The sequence below is a fragment of the Pleurodeles waltl genome, chromosome 3_1, assembly GCF_031143425.1.
Source record: "Pleurodeles waltl isolate 20211129_DDA chromosome 3_1, aPleWal1.hap1.20221129, whole genome shotgun sequence".
Classification (NCBI taxonomy): Eukaryota; Metazoa; Chordata; class Amphibia; order Caudata; family Salamandridae; genus Pleurodeles; species Pleurodeles waltl.
In genome coordinates this window covers 399,392,829-399,408,735 of record NC_090440.1, presented here as the reverse complement: position 1 = coordinate 399,408,735, position 15,907 = coordinate 399,392,829, and the positions used below count along the sequence as shown (strand labels likewise).

The following is a 15,907-nucleotide window of genomic DNA, read 5'->3' as shown; positions in this document are numbered from 1 at the left end:
AAGTGCCAGAGATATGTATGCTGATATTGAATAGTGCCAGAGGTCTGTATGAGGAAATTGAATGGTGGCATTCCTCCCTGTTTCTGAAAGATTCCCTTTAATACACTAAAATGAACAGTTAGTTGCCCTATAATCTATTGAAGTCTGGTAGGAATGAGGTGGCTGTTACCCTGATCATGGCTGTTAAATGCTATAGAACCTGTTTGTTTCCTAACCAGTCTGTCTGAACTGTCCTTCCTTAGTGTTCCCGAAGATAATTCTGAAAAAGGATCACATGATGCCGAAAAAAGCAAGCCTCAGTCACTTCCTCCTGAAGGTAACACCGTACAACATGTTGTATGTTGGTAATAATTTAATAGTAATAGTTCTATTTCTGTTGCTTTAGGGATGTCAACAGGCCTTCACAGAGAAAGAATGTATGAAATCTAGTAATCACACAGACATTACTGTTTGAGATTCAAACTGTGCACAGATAATTCTCTTTTTAAAATAGTGAGCATTTTGTTGTGAGTGACGTAATGCTTCATTGCTAGTCTTAAAGTCCAATAATTGCATATCCCACCAGCCTTTTTATTTTAAAGGTTTCCTCTCTATCCTGAAGATAGGTGAGACTTGTAGACCCTGCATTATACTGCATTGACTTCACAAAACATGTAGGGCTAATGTACCATTGTATTATCAGGGGCACATAAACGTTGCTGTGGGAAACCAGTATGTGCAGTGATGTTTTGAGAGTAGAGGCTTTGGAAAGTCTCTTGTTTCTGAAGACGTGGGACAAGTTCTCAAATCTGATTGATTGAAAATGGTTGATGGTATGGTACTTCTGTGGAGAATGACAGTCATTTTCATTTGAGATCAGAACTTTATGGTCTTTAAATAAACAGAAATTGTCAGCCATATTTAGCAGGTCTAGTCAAACAGTTAATATTAAGATTCCAATGAATGTTTTTAACTTTATGCTTTCATAAACAGCAGTCTGGGACAAGCACAGAAAGATGCTTGAGATGGCCATGCCAGAGCATTTGGAAGCAGTGTTAAAATTTCTTATCTTATTCTGGATGATTTGTAGTTTCCCAAGTTGTCTTTTTACTGTGCCCAAGTGTTTAGTGTTCTTCAAGTTGAAGGGAGAAGATTAAGGCATGTAGTACAGATAGGAGGTCTACCGGTCATGTTGATCTTGGTGCTTCAGCTGTTTAGTGCAAGTCGTGATGAATGTCCCTGAAGGCGATGTTAGTTACCAATTTGACTTTCTTCATCACAGTATTTGAGACCAATAGTTCATTTTTTTCAGTGTCCTCTTTAATGCCACACCATGTCATCCAGTATTCGGCCACTGAAATTCACTGAGTCAGAGTTTGTGTGAAATGGCTGGTTGGTAGACAGTACATTTTGGTATCATAAAAATGTGTCTGAGTTTGAATCCTATGGACAGTTGTGGATGTATGAAGATATTAAAAAGCATGGGTAATAATGACAAGATTTCAGGTATATATCACTACAAGGTGAATATTATAGTTGTTAAAGGGAGAGAAAGACAAATAATGTTCCATTTGAAGCCCCAGGGGTGGTCGGGGAGAGATGGAGCAGGGGAAGACAGGTAAGTGACAGAATATGCAATGGATACCAAAGTTAAGTTTGAAAAATTGCTGACAAGAATTTGCTTACATAGAGATTTGCATTAAGGCGCCTAGTTTTTTCCCAATTATTTGAATAACTTTTGTGATTTCTTTATCAGCTTTTGTTTCTAAGCACATTAATAAGGGTGGAATTTCCTAATTAAACAATTCATTGCTCTTTTCAGTGCAGTTATCTGATTAGAAGCTGTTGAACCAGAAGGCGGCTGTTTCTTCTGTGATCACAACCACTCATCTGCTTTTGGAGTTTAGAATGAGAACCTCTCATAATTTCTATGTAGTGGCCTTTCTATTTTCAACAGCAATTCTTTTTCATCTAGATCTTATCTTCAGTTAATGTCCCAACCATTATTCGGATCTCAGTATTCCATTGCAGTAGCCTGTCCTTGAATATTAGTCCGAGACCATTAACTAGCAAACATATGTCAGATTCAAAAATTTAACAAAGTAACCTGACCCCAATGTTTCAAATAATGTTTCTTCTTCTTCTAAAGAATAAAACATTTCCTAGTAACCATGAAGGAAAGTTTCAGTTCTATTAAGAACACAGAGGTGAGAATTATGCTCTGCTTTCTTTATTAACTGCCAGCAGACTGTTGCATTTTAAACATAAACAAACTTTCCCATCAGCCCCGGGGAAAGAACTACAGAAAAAAATCCAATCAGCATCCAGGTGATGTCATACATGCAACCATCCCCTGCGTACCCTCCTGTTTCTTGAGTGCAACTGGGGAGCATCCCCTTTTTCCGCATCACTCTCTTTTATTCCTATCGTACCTGAATTGAACCTAACAAAAACAATGAACCCATAGCCCATTACTTCCAAACACTCTCAGACTAGTCAGTGCATATTTTCCACAAGAATCATCATAACCTTTTGAAAAGTTTCAGCTCCCCGTTCATCATCCTTTTGTGTTGCTAAAGTTGCCCTAATTGGGAAGGGTATGCGCAGACGTGGGTCCCTTACTCACTGTGCCACTGGATTCAAGCTAGCCTGGCTGATGAAGGGTGATAACCTGAAACCAGTCCCAGAATGCTTGTTTCCGGTTTAGGGAGGACCTGGCCTGGCAGTTTGGGCTGGACTGTTCCCATGGGGAACAGGGTCAAGACTGATTTGCATATGGCTGGGTCCATACTGGGGTGGCATGGTGAGCAAAAGAACAATGGATTAAACCCAGATCTGTGACTGGGGGTGAGTGGTTGAAAAGTTTCAGCTCTCCGTCCATCATCCTTTTGGGGTGAAATTCTTCCGTCATGTTCTCATATGCTTTCATGTATTGCGCTAAAAACAATTTCAGAAATGTATTTAAGGCTGGGTAGGACATCACCCTCAAATTTGACTTTGTGCATCTCGAGATATGGAAGGAAACACCTTCAGGACTGAAAATCCGACCAGTAACATCCAAGGCTCAGACGTCCGATACCCTGCGGCAGGACAGTAAACACAGTAACATGGCCAGTTTTGCAGAAAGTTCTTTGTGTGTCAAGTATTCGTTCCTCTGCCAAGGTCGAAATAGATAGAGGACTTTGTTGACATCCCAGAGAGACAAGTATCTAGGCTTAGGGGAAGTTCCAAGTTTATCCCTCTCCCCGCAGATACTGCTGACCTATATGAATTTATAGTCCTGTAAGCTAATCCCGGGGATGCCAGAGACTCGAAGAAATTCAAGATGGGGACCATCTTACATCTCATAGGATCCTGATTGTTGTGAACACACCAACGTACCCATCTGGACCATGCAGACCTAAAATGTTTGTTGATGCCATCTCCCCAGGCTGCCTCCAGCATTCTCTCAGCTATGTGCTAAAGACCTGGGACTCGCCAGTGTTGCCTGAAATCCACCAAGCCGTTGGAGACATTCACCCTTGAAGTAGTAGTGGGTGACAGTAGCCCAGAGGATCCCAAATGAGATCTGGAGAATGGGGGGGTAGAAGGATTGGAGAATCCCAGGAAAGTTCCAGAAGAACTGGAAACCAAACTTGAGACCTCCAGCACTGGTTGATTAGGAATACCTTGGCCCTCAGTCATCTCACTTGAATGGACACCCTCATGATCATCGCAAAGGGGGGAAACATGTATCCCTGTTTCCTTGACCAATCCTGTAAGAAGGCATCCATCACTGTTGCCAGAGGATCCGGTTTCCAAGTGAAGTGTCTGGGAATCTGATGGTCCAGCCTGTATGCAAAGAGGTCTACAGTGAAAGGCCCCCATAGGGCTTCCAACCTCCTGGAAATGTTTGGGTTCAGTTGCCAGAGGCTTGCATCAGACCATTGTCTGGAGGTCCAGTCTGCCACCCTATTGGATTCTCCGGGATGATATTCCACTGTAACTGATAAGTTGTTGGACAGACAGAAATTCCAGAGATCTTTGGCAAAGTTTGCCAGAGCTTTCAGCTTGGTGTCCCCTACATGATTGATATATATCGGACAGCTGTCCATCTTCAAAAGCATGTTGCAGTGCACTTTGTCCTTCTTCCAACATTTTATTGCATAAAACCCTGCCATGAGCTCCAAGCAATTGATATGGAGCCGCTGTTCCTATACGGACCATTTTCCTCTGATAAAGGAGTCCCCGCAGCATGTACCCCAACCAGACTTGCTGGCGTAGGACTCTATCACTATGTCTGGGTCAGATCCGAAAATGGCTCTCCTGTTCCAAGACTCCGTGTGCGCAGGCCACCATTTCATTTCATCTATGACCTTGTCTGTGAGGGGAATCTGTTCCATGTCCTGCAAACCTTTGCGTAAATGGGAGGCCTTAAGGCTTTGGAGTGCCCTGTAGTGGAGGAGGTCCGGAAAGATCACTTGAATGGAGGAAGAGAGCAGTCCCACTACTTGAGCCACCTGCTTGAGAGACATCAATTTCTTGGATAAAGTTCTTCTCAACTCTCTGTGGATCTTTGCAATCTTGTGGGAGATCTATGACAAACCAGAGAAATGTTGTCTGCCTGGACTGAATTAGGAGTTATTTCCGTTTTTTGATGATGGAACCCAAGCTTTCCAATAAATGAATTGTCATTTGTAGTTGCTACACCAGACGATGCAGCCATTGATCCAGGAGCAGGAGATCGCCTAGGTATGTGATCAGACGGAAGCTCTGGGATCTGAGGTGCTCCATGACTGGTTTGAGGACCATGGTGAAGCATCAGGGGGCGGATGGTAAACTGAACAGTAGTGTTGTAAATTCGTACACCCTTGTCCCACCACCGGAGCTAGAGGAATCTGCAGTGGAGAGTTAAAATGGGAACAGTCGGGTAAGCATCCTGCAGGTCCAGTCGGACCATCCCGTCATTGGGGCGCAAGAAATTGTGAAAAACATGGCTCCCTTCCATCTTGAAATATCGATAAACTAGCCAGCCATTCAACTCTCTGAGGATGATCACTAGCTGTTGCCTCCTGTCACTCTTTTCGACTAGGAAAGTGTTGCTGAGAAACCGTCAGGGGTGGACTTGAACTCGCATCCTTCTGCAGAAGATCCTCGACCTCCTGGTCTCTCAAGGCCGCTTGCTCGTCTGCAAACGTGGTCGAAAAGATTGAACCAGTGTCCCGTAAAATTCTATGTGGAAACTTCTGGTTGTTTATAGGACCCATATATTGGATGTGATCACCTAAATGTGAATGAACTGAGCCAACCTACCTCCCACTTTTAGTCAGAAAGAATGGCGAAATCTTACCTGTCTGGGCCTGGAACTGTCTTCCTGAAGAGTCTCTGGGGTTACAACGTGGTAACCTCTGCACATGGCGAAGAACTCCCCTTGGTGGGACTGGTCTTGCAGCTTCTTGGAGCGTCTAGGAGGGCCTTGAGTGTCGAGGCGGCGGGCCAAGTGCCCTCTGCCACGCCTAGCGTGATGAAACATTTTTGTTGGAATATCTTTTTAATCAAGGTTTGTGCCTTGTCAAGAGAGGTTTTGCAGAGCTTAATGAAGAGTCCTCCCTGGGCCTGTGGCCCGGTCTCTGTGGTCGCCAGAATCCCCTAGCTTGGGGTCTTCTTTTAATAAGAAGGAGCAGTGCCTCTCCGCAGGTGAAACACAGTTTGCGTTTCCTAAGAATATGAGGGTGCCACTGCGCCCAGCCTGAGAGGGTCTCTGGGTAGATTGGAGCGCTCAAAGCTTTGGCTTCCTCCACTAGGTCCAAGATTTTAGTTAGAGGACTGCTAATGTCGAAGAGTTTGTCCTGGCAGGAAAGCCAGGATCTCTCAATTCCTTTTTTGGGATCCCTGATTTCTCAAGGAAGGTGGCCATGCGGGTGTCTAGCTCAGGAGTGAGGGCCACTTTGCTAGGGCGAGAAGAGCATGGGTGTTCTGGTTTCAGACAGACCTAGACCTACTTTTCTAGAGGCTTCGGAAGGCAGCTAGCCACATACTTGGCTACTTCTCTGCTGGGGCCCATTCTGCTGAGTGGGGGGAGGGGGGGCCGAAGAGGTCCTTTGGCTCCAGCATGTCCTAGGGCTCCTCTGGGTTTTGCTTGTCCTAGAGGGCTGGGTGCCAAGGCGTGATGGGCCTGCCTCATCGGGCAATTCTCCATTGTGATCCTCATCTGGGTTGGGTAACTTAGGCGGTACAACCAGCACCCTCAAGTGATCAGGCCTTCCAGGTGGCTTGGGAGAGGCGCAGACTCTGCAGGGACGCCACTCATTCGTTACCTTGTGCTGTTTGATTAGAGCGTGTCCCTTTATCTGATAGGCGCCCCTAGAGGTGTCTGGCCTCACCGCACCCGCTGCAAAAGGAGTGGTGAAGTGCGGTCCCGTGCCAGGTTCACGACGATTAGGCCACCGTGTCAAGTAGTATTTGTAAAATAATGCAATAACACACAAATTAGGACTGAATAGGACAAAGCAAGAAAAGAAGGGTACTTAGCTGTTGTAAAGCAGGAAAGACAGAGGGGGATACACAGGGGATGGTAGCATATATGACAGGATCTGGATGCTGATTGGATGTTTTCAATAGTTCTTGCTCTTTGGCTGATAGGAAAGATAGTTTATTTTTAAAATGTTTAAGTCTGCTGGAAGTTAATAAAGAAGGAAAGCAGAGCATAATCCTCACCTCTGGTCCTAACATAGGATTCCATTGCTAATCCTGTACACTAACACACCTATTGCCTTGTATCACAACTTCCTTTCGTCTACAGACTTGGAACAACTTGCATGTAACTGCCTCACTGCATTACTCACCCCTTGCAACCCAATAAACTACTCTCGCTCTAGATTTCGAGTTCAACACTTCTCTGAAACAGTACTTCATCACATCTGACCACTACTGCTAACTCTACCCTGTTAAAGCTCACCACCCTAATTGCTAGAAATTCAGTATTCAACAGGTTCATGTACGATAATGTATCGTCCTTGAATTAACATCTGCTTTTATGAAACTCGCTAGTTTTTGCTATGTGTTTACCATCCAGACAGTATATTGACCTTATTTATTGTGTTCTCTAATGTACCAATTTATTTGTTAAAATGTTCTTGTTGGTTACATTAGATAAACACTGTAAATAAAAATGGGGCAAGATCTAGTGATCGAAAAGGAAAAGTTACCTTCTTGCAGTCCTGATTCTCTATTCTCTGAGTTTATGTACAGTACAGTGTACTTACTTCCAGAAGAAACAATGAACATGTGAGCAGATATCTGCACCTGTTCCGCTTGTCCCTAATTCCTAAATCGTAAGATAGTTGCCTTTTTCCTCAAAAACTACCCATCAACACACTCTCCTTGTAGCACAGTGGTGCACATCTCATGCTCTGCCCCTCTCTCAATCCACCCATCATTGTGCAACTTTCATGAATGTTTTCCTTTTTTAGATATCCTAGGTAGATTTTATTAGCTTATAGAAACTTGTGTACAGCCCGACCTCTGCTAATAAAAGGAAAACAGACCGGAAACCCCCTCTTTTGAGCTACACTTTAGTACTATGGGGTTTTTAGGAATCTACAGGCCTGTTAAAGAATCACTTTGCCTGATGTAGCTGAGAAGCAGTACCTTGAAACATCCCACATCAACACACATGCAAACGTGTTATCTATAGTTGTTAATGTTCATTATGTACTAATCTAATATATGTGTGTATGTTTACATATAATTATTATGATCACCATAATTATAAATAACTATAGACGACTGTAGGAAAGTGCATCTTTTGACATGGTCACCCCCAACTTTGTGCTTTGTTTCTGGTGTCATTTCGGCTAAAAGGGCACTGGGTTCCTGCTAACCGAGTGCCAGATCTCTTTCCCCCAAAACTGCACAATCAATTTTCCCAATTGGCAAAACTTTTAGCACCCACTGTAAGTCCCTAGTAATTGGTATCCCACTTTTGGTGGCAGAACAGGTGGGAAAATTAGTCAGATTCGGGATGTGCCCACTTCATGACAATCCCCCACCCATAAGGTGGATGAGCTAAAGTGGACACTACTTTTTAAATTCCTCTATCTTGTTTGGAAGAATTAGGCCACTTGGGTTAAGGTTATGCCCACTTCCCAGCGAAAGTGGTCATAAGACAAGTAGTCACCCTAAAGATGGTGAGCCCATTGGCTACCACTTGTCACTCCCTGTAATGCTCCTAAATTGAGTGTTTAGGTGGCACCCCTGAACCCTAGTACTCTGATCCAGATGATCTAAGAGGAATAGAGTACCGAGGAGTCACACCTGCAAAAGAGGAAAAGAAGAAGCAGCTGACTTGGTACCAGCCTCACCAGTCTGCTGCTGACCTCAATGGACTATTCCCAAAAAGCTGAGCCTCCAAGAAACCCAGGAGGACTGCCTGTCTTCCACAAAGACTCAGACTCCTGTGAGCAGCGAATCTGCTCTGCAACAAAGTCTCTAGAATTGACTCTGGAGCCTCCAGAACAGCAAAGACCTGATATCCAAAGTGACCTCTGCACCCGATGTCCACAGCTCGAGGTGAAGCCGACCAGCGGTGCCAGCAAGGTTCCCCAGCTGTCCAGACTGCAAGTCCACCCAGGTTTCACTCCTTTTGGATTCCCCCAAGTTGCCTTCAGCCTCTGCATGCAGGCCCCCTCTCCTGCGGCCTAACAAAGTCCATCACCTCCAGTAGCCACTGCACCCGTCGCCCACAACCCCATCTGCAGTGAAACGCTGGTGTCAACGACATCCCCCTGCTCCTTAGAGCTCAATTCCAACCTGGTTTCACCCCTGCTGGACTCCCCGACCACGCCTGCAGCCTCAACACACAGGACCCACTGACCGCCAGTGCTCCCGGACGAAGAAACCCGACGCCTGAGGACACCCCTACTTCTGTCGGCCCTGGAGAAAAGGATCAAAGCTGCACCTACATTCCCAAGCACCTCAAGTCTACAACCTACCTGTTTGTTGTCCCGACTGGCTTCCTAGCCAGAGCCTGCAGCCTATCTTCACAAGGACCAATTTCCATAGAAAACCACTGTGCACTGCCGCACTCTTGCACCCGGCCACCCCAGTGCTGCGCAGAGTGACCTGCTGGTATGTTTCTGATCAGTGCTCAGTACTTACCTTAACTCTGTGAGATTGGCCTTGGAAGTCGTTGTTAACTGTGTGTTTGCTGAACATTGTTTTCCTCCATAGGTTAATATTGAAGAACTCTGAAACAGCAGTGTGTCGATTTTTTTTTTTTCTCTTTTAAACTAAAAAGTAATTATGCTTGAAAACGTGCTTACCTTATGACGAGGTTCTTAGGTTTATATATAAACAAAAGTATTATTTTTCGAAATTGGTCTTAGATGTATTCTTTGAGTGTGTGTCTCATTTATTGCATCTGTGAGTACAGCAAATGCTTAGCACTACCCTCTGATAAGCCTAACTGTGCGCCCAGACTACCACAAAATAGAGCATTAGCCTCTGCAAACCAGTTGGGGATCCACTGGACTCTTTGCATGGTGTACTTCTGTTTAGTGCATCATATACAGAGCAAGCCATCTACAACGACTAAGTAATAAGGAGCATTATTAGAATTAACAAATTGTAATCACTCATCTTTAATCACTTTATTTTAACCTGAAATATTAAGTTATGACATCTGCATGACCCACAGCATCTGGTTCCTCTCTATTCTTCCCTGATCTAGAGGCGCTTATATACCTTGTTTTATATAGCATCCATGTAGACCTTGGGAATCACATTTCATTCAGAACCTTTTTGGGGGGGGGGGGAGGGAAATAGCAACATTGAGATGAAAATGCTTTTCTGTGAATTATCCAAAATTATTTTTCTGATGGATACACCTACCTGTGGATTCCTCACTAAAAGAATTCTCCCCTTTTGCCAGCTTCGACGGAAATTTTCTTCTAGCTATGCACGTCGACGATGACGTCACAATTGCCCAACTCCATGCGACGCCGTATGACGTCATCCAGGCAATAAGAAGCCCTCGTCGACGTGCAGACTTCAGTTCCCTTTTTTCCGTGCCTTCGAATAACGGTTTTTCTTCGAGGCTAACAGGGAGCTACAGTTGCGCTTCGGTGTTACTATGTCGCAGCCAAGGAAATCTGGTTTTAAACCTTGTAACCAGTGTGGGGGTCGGATGTCGGTCACTGACCCCCATGAAAATTGTTTATGGTGCCTTAGTTCCGACCATGAGGTCGAGTCATGCAGTTCGTGCCAACACATGAACCCTAAGGCACTTAAGGAGAGAGATGCGAAATTATTCCTAGCCTGTTCCAAGAAGAGGAAGGAAAGGCGTCATCGTAGAGAGTCTTCTCCGTCTCCCTTACAGGGTGGACCTCCTCTCGCAGTCACAGGGGCAGATTCTACCCCCCCACCTCCAGAGTCTGCACCTTCATGCCTGTAGATTGAACGGGGCAATCTGAGTGCTTTTTCTCTCCCGCCGGAAGTGGTGGATGTTATTTTATCGTGGGCTAGATTTGTACGTTGGTGTGGAGAGAACCGAATTGATCCCTTAAAGGCTCACTTGTCTGATATATTATTATTTGCTCTTTCCTTGGCACAGAAGGTTGTGCAGTTGCCACAGTTAAGGGCTATTTATCAGCACTGTCGGCTTTTCTGTGCCTCCCAGATCAACCTTCCTTGTTTAAATCTCCACTTGTTTTGAGGTTCGTTAGGGGTCTCACTAATAGGTTTCCGCCCACACCGTTTGTTATGCCACAGTGGGATCTTAACTTGGTATTAACATTTCTAATGGGATCGCCATTTGAACCAATGCATTCTTGTGCTTTGCGTTTGCTGGTCTTTAAGACTGTATTTCTGGTAGCCATAACCGGCCAGAAGAGTGAGTGAGCTTCAGGCTCTTAGTGTAGAGTCTCCATATCTTTCCTTCTTTAGGGACAAAATGGTGTTAAGGACCAAGGCGGCTTTCCTCCCAAAGGTTGTTACACCCTTTCACTTGGGGCAGTCTATTACTCTCTCTTCCTTTTAACCTCCGCCTCATCCATCCAAGGAGGAAGAGAGGCTCCACCGACTGAATCCACGAAGAGCATTGAGCTTCTTTGTCGACAGGACGAGGGAGTTCAGGCAAGACGATCAGCTCTTCGTTGGATACGTGGGGAAGAGGAAAGGCAGAGCAGTCCACAAGAGAATGCTATCCAGGTGGGTCATTCTCTGTATATCAAGCTTTGTTATTCCTTAGCGAAGAAAGAGCCACCTGTGGGGCTTCGTGCTCATTCCACCAGAGCTAAGGCTACTTCTTCGGCCTTAGCTAGGGGTGTTCCTGTGGTTGACATCTGCAAGGCGGCAACTTGGGCATCCCTCCATACTTTTGTCAAACATTATTGTTTGGATTCTGAGGGTAGGAGGGAGGGTCATTTTGCACGCTCAGTGCTGCAGGATTTCTTGGTTTGACCATTCAGGCACCCTCCTCTGGAGGTAGTACTGCTTTGGGACTCTATTCTTTTAGTGAGGAATCCACAGGTAGGTGTATCCATCAGAAGAATAAGTTACTTACCTTCGGTAACGCTTTTTCTGGTGGATACATTAACTACCTGTGGATTCCTCACTACTGTGGAATTCTTTTAGTGAGGAATACACAGGTAGTTAATGTATCCACCAGAAAAAAGCGTTACCGAAGGTAAGTAACTTATTCGTATGCCTTACATTCAGAGCCACTATAGTGTGGAAACTGCAGGGTTAGCAAATTGGTTCTGCAGAAAAATGTGATCTCCTTGCTGCTATTAATGTTGAGGTGTGAACTTGTAAAGATCCCTGTCAGTGTGAAGCAGAATACGCGTACCAATGTTAAATATTCACAATATAAAATATAACTGTGCACAACCAAAGCACAAGCTCTCATCCGTTGCAAAGCCTAAAACTAGGGCTTCATGAAAATTTATGCTAATGGAATTTACTGACACGCACAAAATGCAAATGCAGCAAAGCCAGTAATACACCAACTTTGTGCATGTAACATACATATGTAGAAGATCTGCACCATGCTGCCGACATCTAGGGCAATGCGTCCCCTCAGCCCAACCCCACTTTAAGAGCTTCCCTGGTGTAAAGTATAGATCGAAAATTGTTTTATAGTGTTGTGCTTGAAGGGACGCTGAGTTCAAGATGCTGCATCCCAGTCCTAAAGAATCATAAAACACTATACTTTCTATATTAAGCTTCGTACTCCATTTCTCACTATACTTTGCCAGATCATCCAGTAATCCTTCACTCAACCTAACATAGGCAGATCTAATTGTAATCTTATCATTGAGTATCAGCATATCTACCAGGTTGCACATGGCAAACCCTGTCGTCCTGCCGGTTTTCTTATGGATAAAATCTCTCACTTGCAGATATTTAAAGAAACCCCTATGATCTAACCCAAATTTCACTCGTAAATTCTCAAAAATAGTGATAATAGGCCCTTCAAAAAAATCCCCTAATCTTTGTATGCCCTGCCGATTCCACCTCACCATAAATTTATCTCTAAATATCTCAGGCAGCGAGGGGTTATTCATAATCAATGTATAATAATTATATCTCCCAAGCCTTTTCCGTAGAGGATCCCAACATCTAAAGGCGGCGAAGATAGTTTTAAACCAAACCTTTTTTAAATAACTGGGTTCCAAGAAAGCCAGCAATGCACCATTAGCCACAGGGCCGATTGACAGTTCATAAATATTCGGAACATAGTCTGTGCCCTGCGTAAACCATCTGCTATTAAACAGGGGGTGCATATGCTGCAAAGCAGCCGCCATCTGGTATCGCTTAAAATTAGGAAGAGGCCAACCACCTCTCTCCCTGGGCAACATCATATATTTGCTAGCCCTCCTGATCTTACCGTACGACCATATAAACCTCATTATTAATTGGTCTAACATATTAAACCAAGATTTCTCAAACTCTAGTGGCATGGCTCGGAACAGATATAGCCCTTTAGGGAGAAGCATCATATTTACCATATTAAATCGTCCCATAATCGTCATATTCCATTCCGTTATTCCATCTGAGAAAACTATCCCTGGTGCTGTTAACTATCGGCATGAGATTATGTCGAACTATTTGCTCTACCTGCGGGTAAATATCAGTCCCCAAATACTTTGCATGATCCACCCTTTGCTTGTCCGCTGAGCGACAATACTCATTTAATACTATTTGAGTCTTATCTTTGTTAAGTGAGTAGCCAGAGGTCACCCCAAAATGTTCTGCCGCTCTCTCGATTTACACTAAGGCCATGTCTGAATTATCAGTAATAACAGCAATATAATCCGTATAAGCCAATATTTTGGTATCCCACCCATTACGGACTACCGGTTGTATGTTTGTGCTTTTTTCCAAGTATCTCAGAAAAGGGTCAAGATATAATGCAAATAGTAGGGGCGAGCACGGGCATCCCTGCCTGGTACCCTGCTCAATTTTAAAATCCCTTGAATAACCTACATCCATTTTCACCCTGGCCCTTGTATTTTTATATAAGGCCTTTATGGCAATGATGAATCTTTCCCCCAGGCCATACACCCTCAGTGTTCTCCACAAGTATCCCCAATTCACCTTATCAAAAGCTTTCTCTGCGTCCAGCAGGACCATAGCCATTGGTTCCTCTGCCACTTGTGTGGCGTCAAATAGAGCGATTACCCTTCTAATATGGTCTGTTATATCTCATCCTGGGACAACCCCATGTTGATAAGCCATTACCAACTTACTAATATGATTAGACAGACGAGTCACGAGTATTTTAGAATAAATCTTCGCATCGCTATTGATAAGGGTGATTGGGCGGTACGAACTTAAGCTCAGCAGGTCTTTAATTTTCTTTACAAACACCGCTATATTTGCAGTGCCCCAAGATGGTGGAGGATTACCCCCTTGCTGCACCTGTGCTAATAATCTTAGCATCACTGGTAATAGTAACGCCTTAAAACATTTGTATAGCTCCAATAGGATACCATCTGGTCCTGCAGCCTTACCATTCGGGAGCGCCCCCAAAGCTTCCTCCAGCTCTTCTGTTGTTGGCTCCTGTCCTAATGCTTCTTGCTCCTCCAAAGTAATCCTATCGCCCAAATCCTCAGCCTCCCAGTTAATGGGTTGCCCTGTCTCGATAGAGGTGTCTCTATACAGTTCTTTGTAATATTCCCGAAAAGCTTCTCTAATCGCATCAGACCCAGTAACGATCAGCCCTGTTTTGTTCCGAATTCTCTGGACTTCCCCAATGGCTACCTTTTGGCGAGCCCGTACTGCTAAAATACGCCCCACTTTCTCGCTGTATTCATAGCACTCATGCCTCTGATCCATATATTTTGCCGCAGCCTTTTCCATTGCCTTCTTATCGGATGCCGTTTTGGCTATCGCTGTCTGGTGCATGGCTGGCTCAATGCCTATGCCAAATGCAACTGCCTTGATAAGTTGCTCTTCTGCTACCTGCAGCTTTCTCATTAACTCTTGAGCCTGGGACGCTGCCACCTTCTGCTGTCTAATACTAAAACCAAGTGTTTCCTCCCTTATCACTGCTTTTAGCGTATCCCACACTATTTCAAGGGGGGCAGTCCCCATATTAGCTTCCAAAAATTCACTCAGCCGCACCTGCAGATGTTGAATATACATTGAATCATTCAGTAAAGCTCTTTCAAATGTCCAATCTTTTCTAGGTCTCTGCCATCCCACTAACTTGATCTCTAAGAGCAGCAGATTATGATCAGCCATGTAACGAGGATATAGCTCAATTTCCAGCCCCTCCAGGAAAATAGATGATACAAGAAAGTCATCTAGTCGTGCAAACCTCCTATGAGGAGCTGAAAAGTAAGTGTATCCAGGATTTGGCCATACGTCGACCAGTCCCACTTCCCTTTGCATATTCTTAAAAGCCTTAAAGACTCTGGGTTTACGTCCCGGATACTGCTTATCCGTGACTTTACTTAGGTTCTGCAGTCCATCCCATGACCCATTTATATTCAGATCTCCACAAACTATATATGGAGCGGGCCATTCTGCCAGCTCTACTGAAATAAAGCCAAGTAATGTTGGATCATTGTCTACCGAGCCATATAGTGTACATAGCATAAACCTTTTTTTTTATCCAATAAACATTCGATGATCACCCATCTCCCCAGCGAGTCACCCTTCTTCTGGGATACAACACATCTAGTATTACTAGCTAATATAGCAACCCCCTTTGTCTTAAACATCTGCTCCAAGCTTCCTAACAGCCTCATGCCAAGGGCCTCTAACAAGGCTTTATCCAATTTTGCTATGTGGGTCTCCTGTAGACAATAAATGTCTGCCCTTAACGTTTTTAAATCTTGAGTCGTTTTCCGCCTCTTACGGGGATCATTTAAACCACATATATTGATGGTAGCTATACGAAGTGTGGCCATTAAAATACTGCGAATTGTTTGCACACCGTCGAATGGCCATTATAAACCATCCTTTTCACTCTGTTCTCCCGGCTATTCTTATATGCCAGCTTCTGAACCTTTAATACCATCCTCCCACGGAATACTCTAAGCACAAAGGCGACGAGTGTCCCAACTCTTTGTCTTAGTTTGCAAGTTCTTGGGTACCAATTTTCCATCTCCCCCCCCCCCCAACCCCACCTCCCTTATCCCCTTTCCACCATCCCCACCCACTGTCCCACCTACCCAGATCACCCCCTGACCCCACCTTCCACCCCCTTCCCTCCCCCTCCCAACCCCGCATCTACCCTCCAACCCACCACCTCTAGAACCCCGCCACCCAAACACCCCCCACCCTGCAGAGCGATCAGACCACCGCTGGCCTGAATGTTGGTGCCGCATAGGGATAGGCTGCCAGCCCACCCCAGACAATCTCATTAAAGTCTCAGACAGTCACGCTGCTACCGAGAACCATTGTCGCCGAGGGATAACTCCCTCACTTCTTGATCCTT

The 15,907-nt window shown here is 44.7% G+C and overlaps 1 protein-coding gene across 8 annotated transcripts in view; it reads left to right on the top strand.

The window, feature by feature from the left end:
* Nucleotides 1-15,907, top strand: part of TP53BP1 (tumor protein p53 binding protein 1) — an 848,450-nt gene that overhangs the window by 91,521 nt on the left and 741,022 nt on the right. For all 8 annotated transcript variants that reach the window (XM_069222604.1, XM_069222600.1, XM_069222601.1 and 5 more), the window contains exon 5: nt 243-316. In XM_069222604.1, the coding sequence (XP_069078705.1) occupies nt 243-316 (74 nt within the window). The remainder of the gene's footprint in view (nt 1-242; nt 317-15,907) is intronic.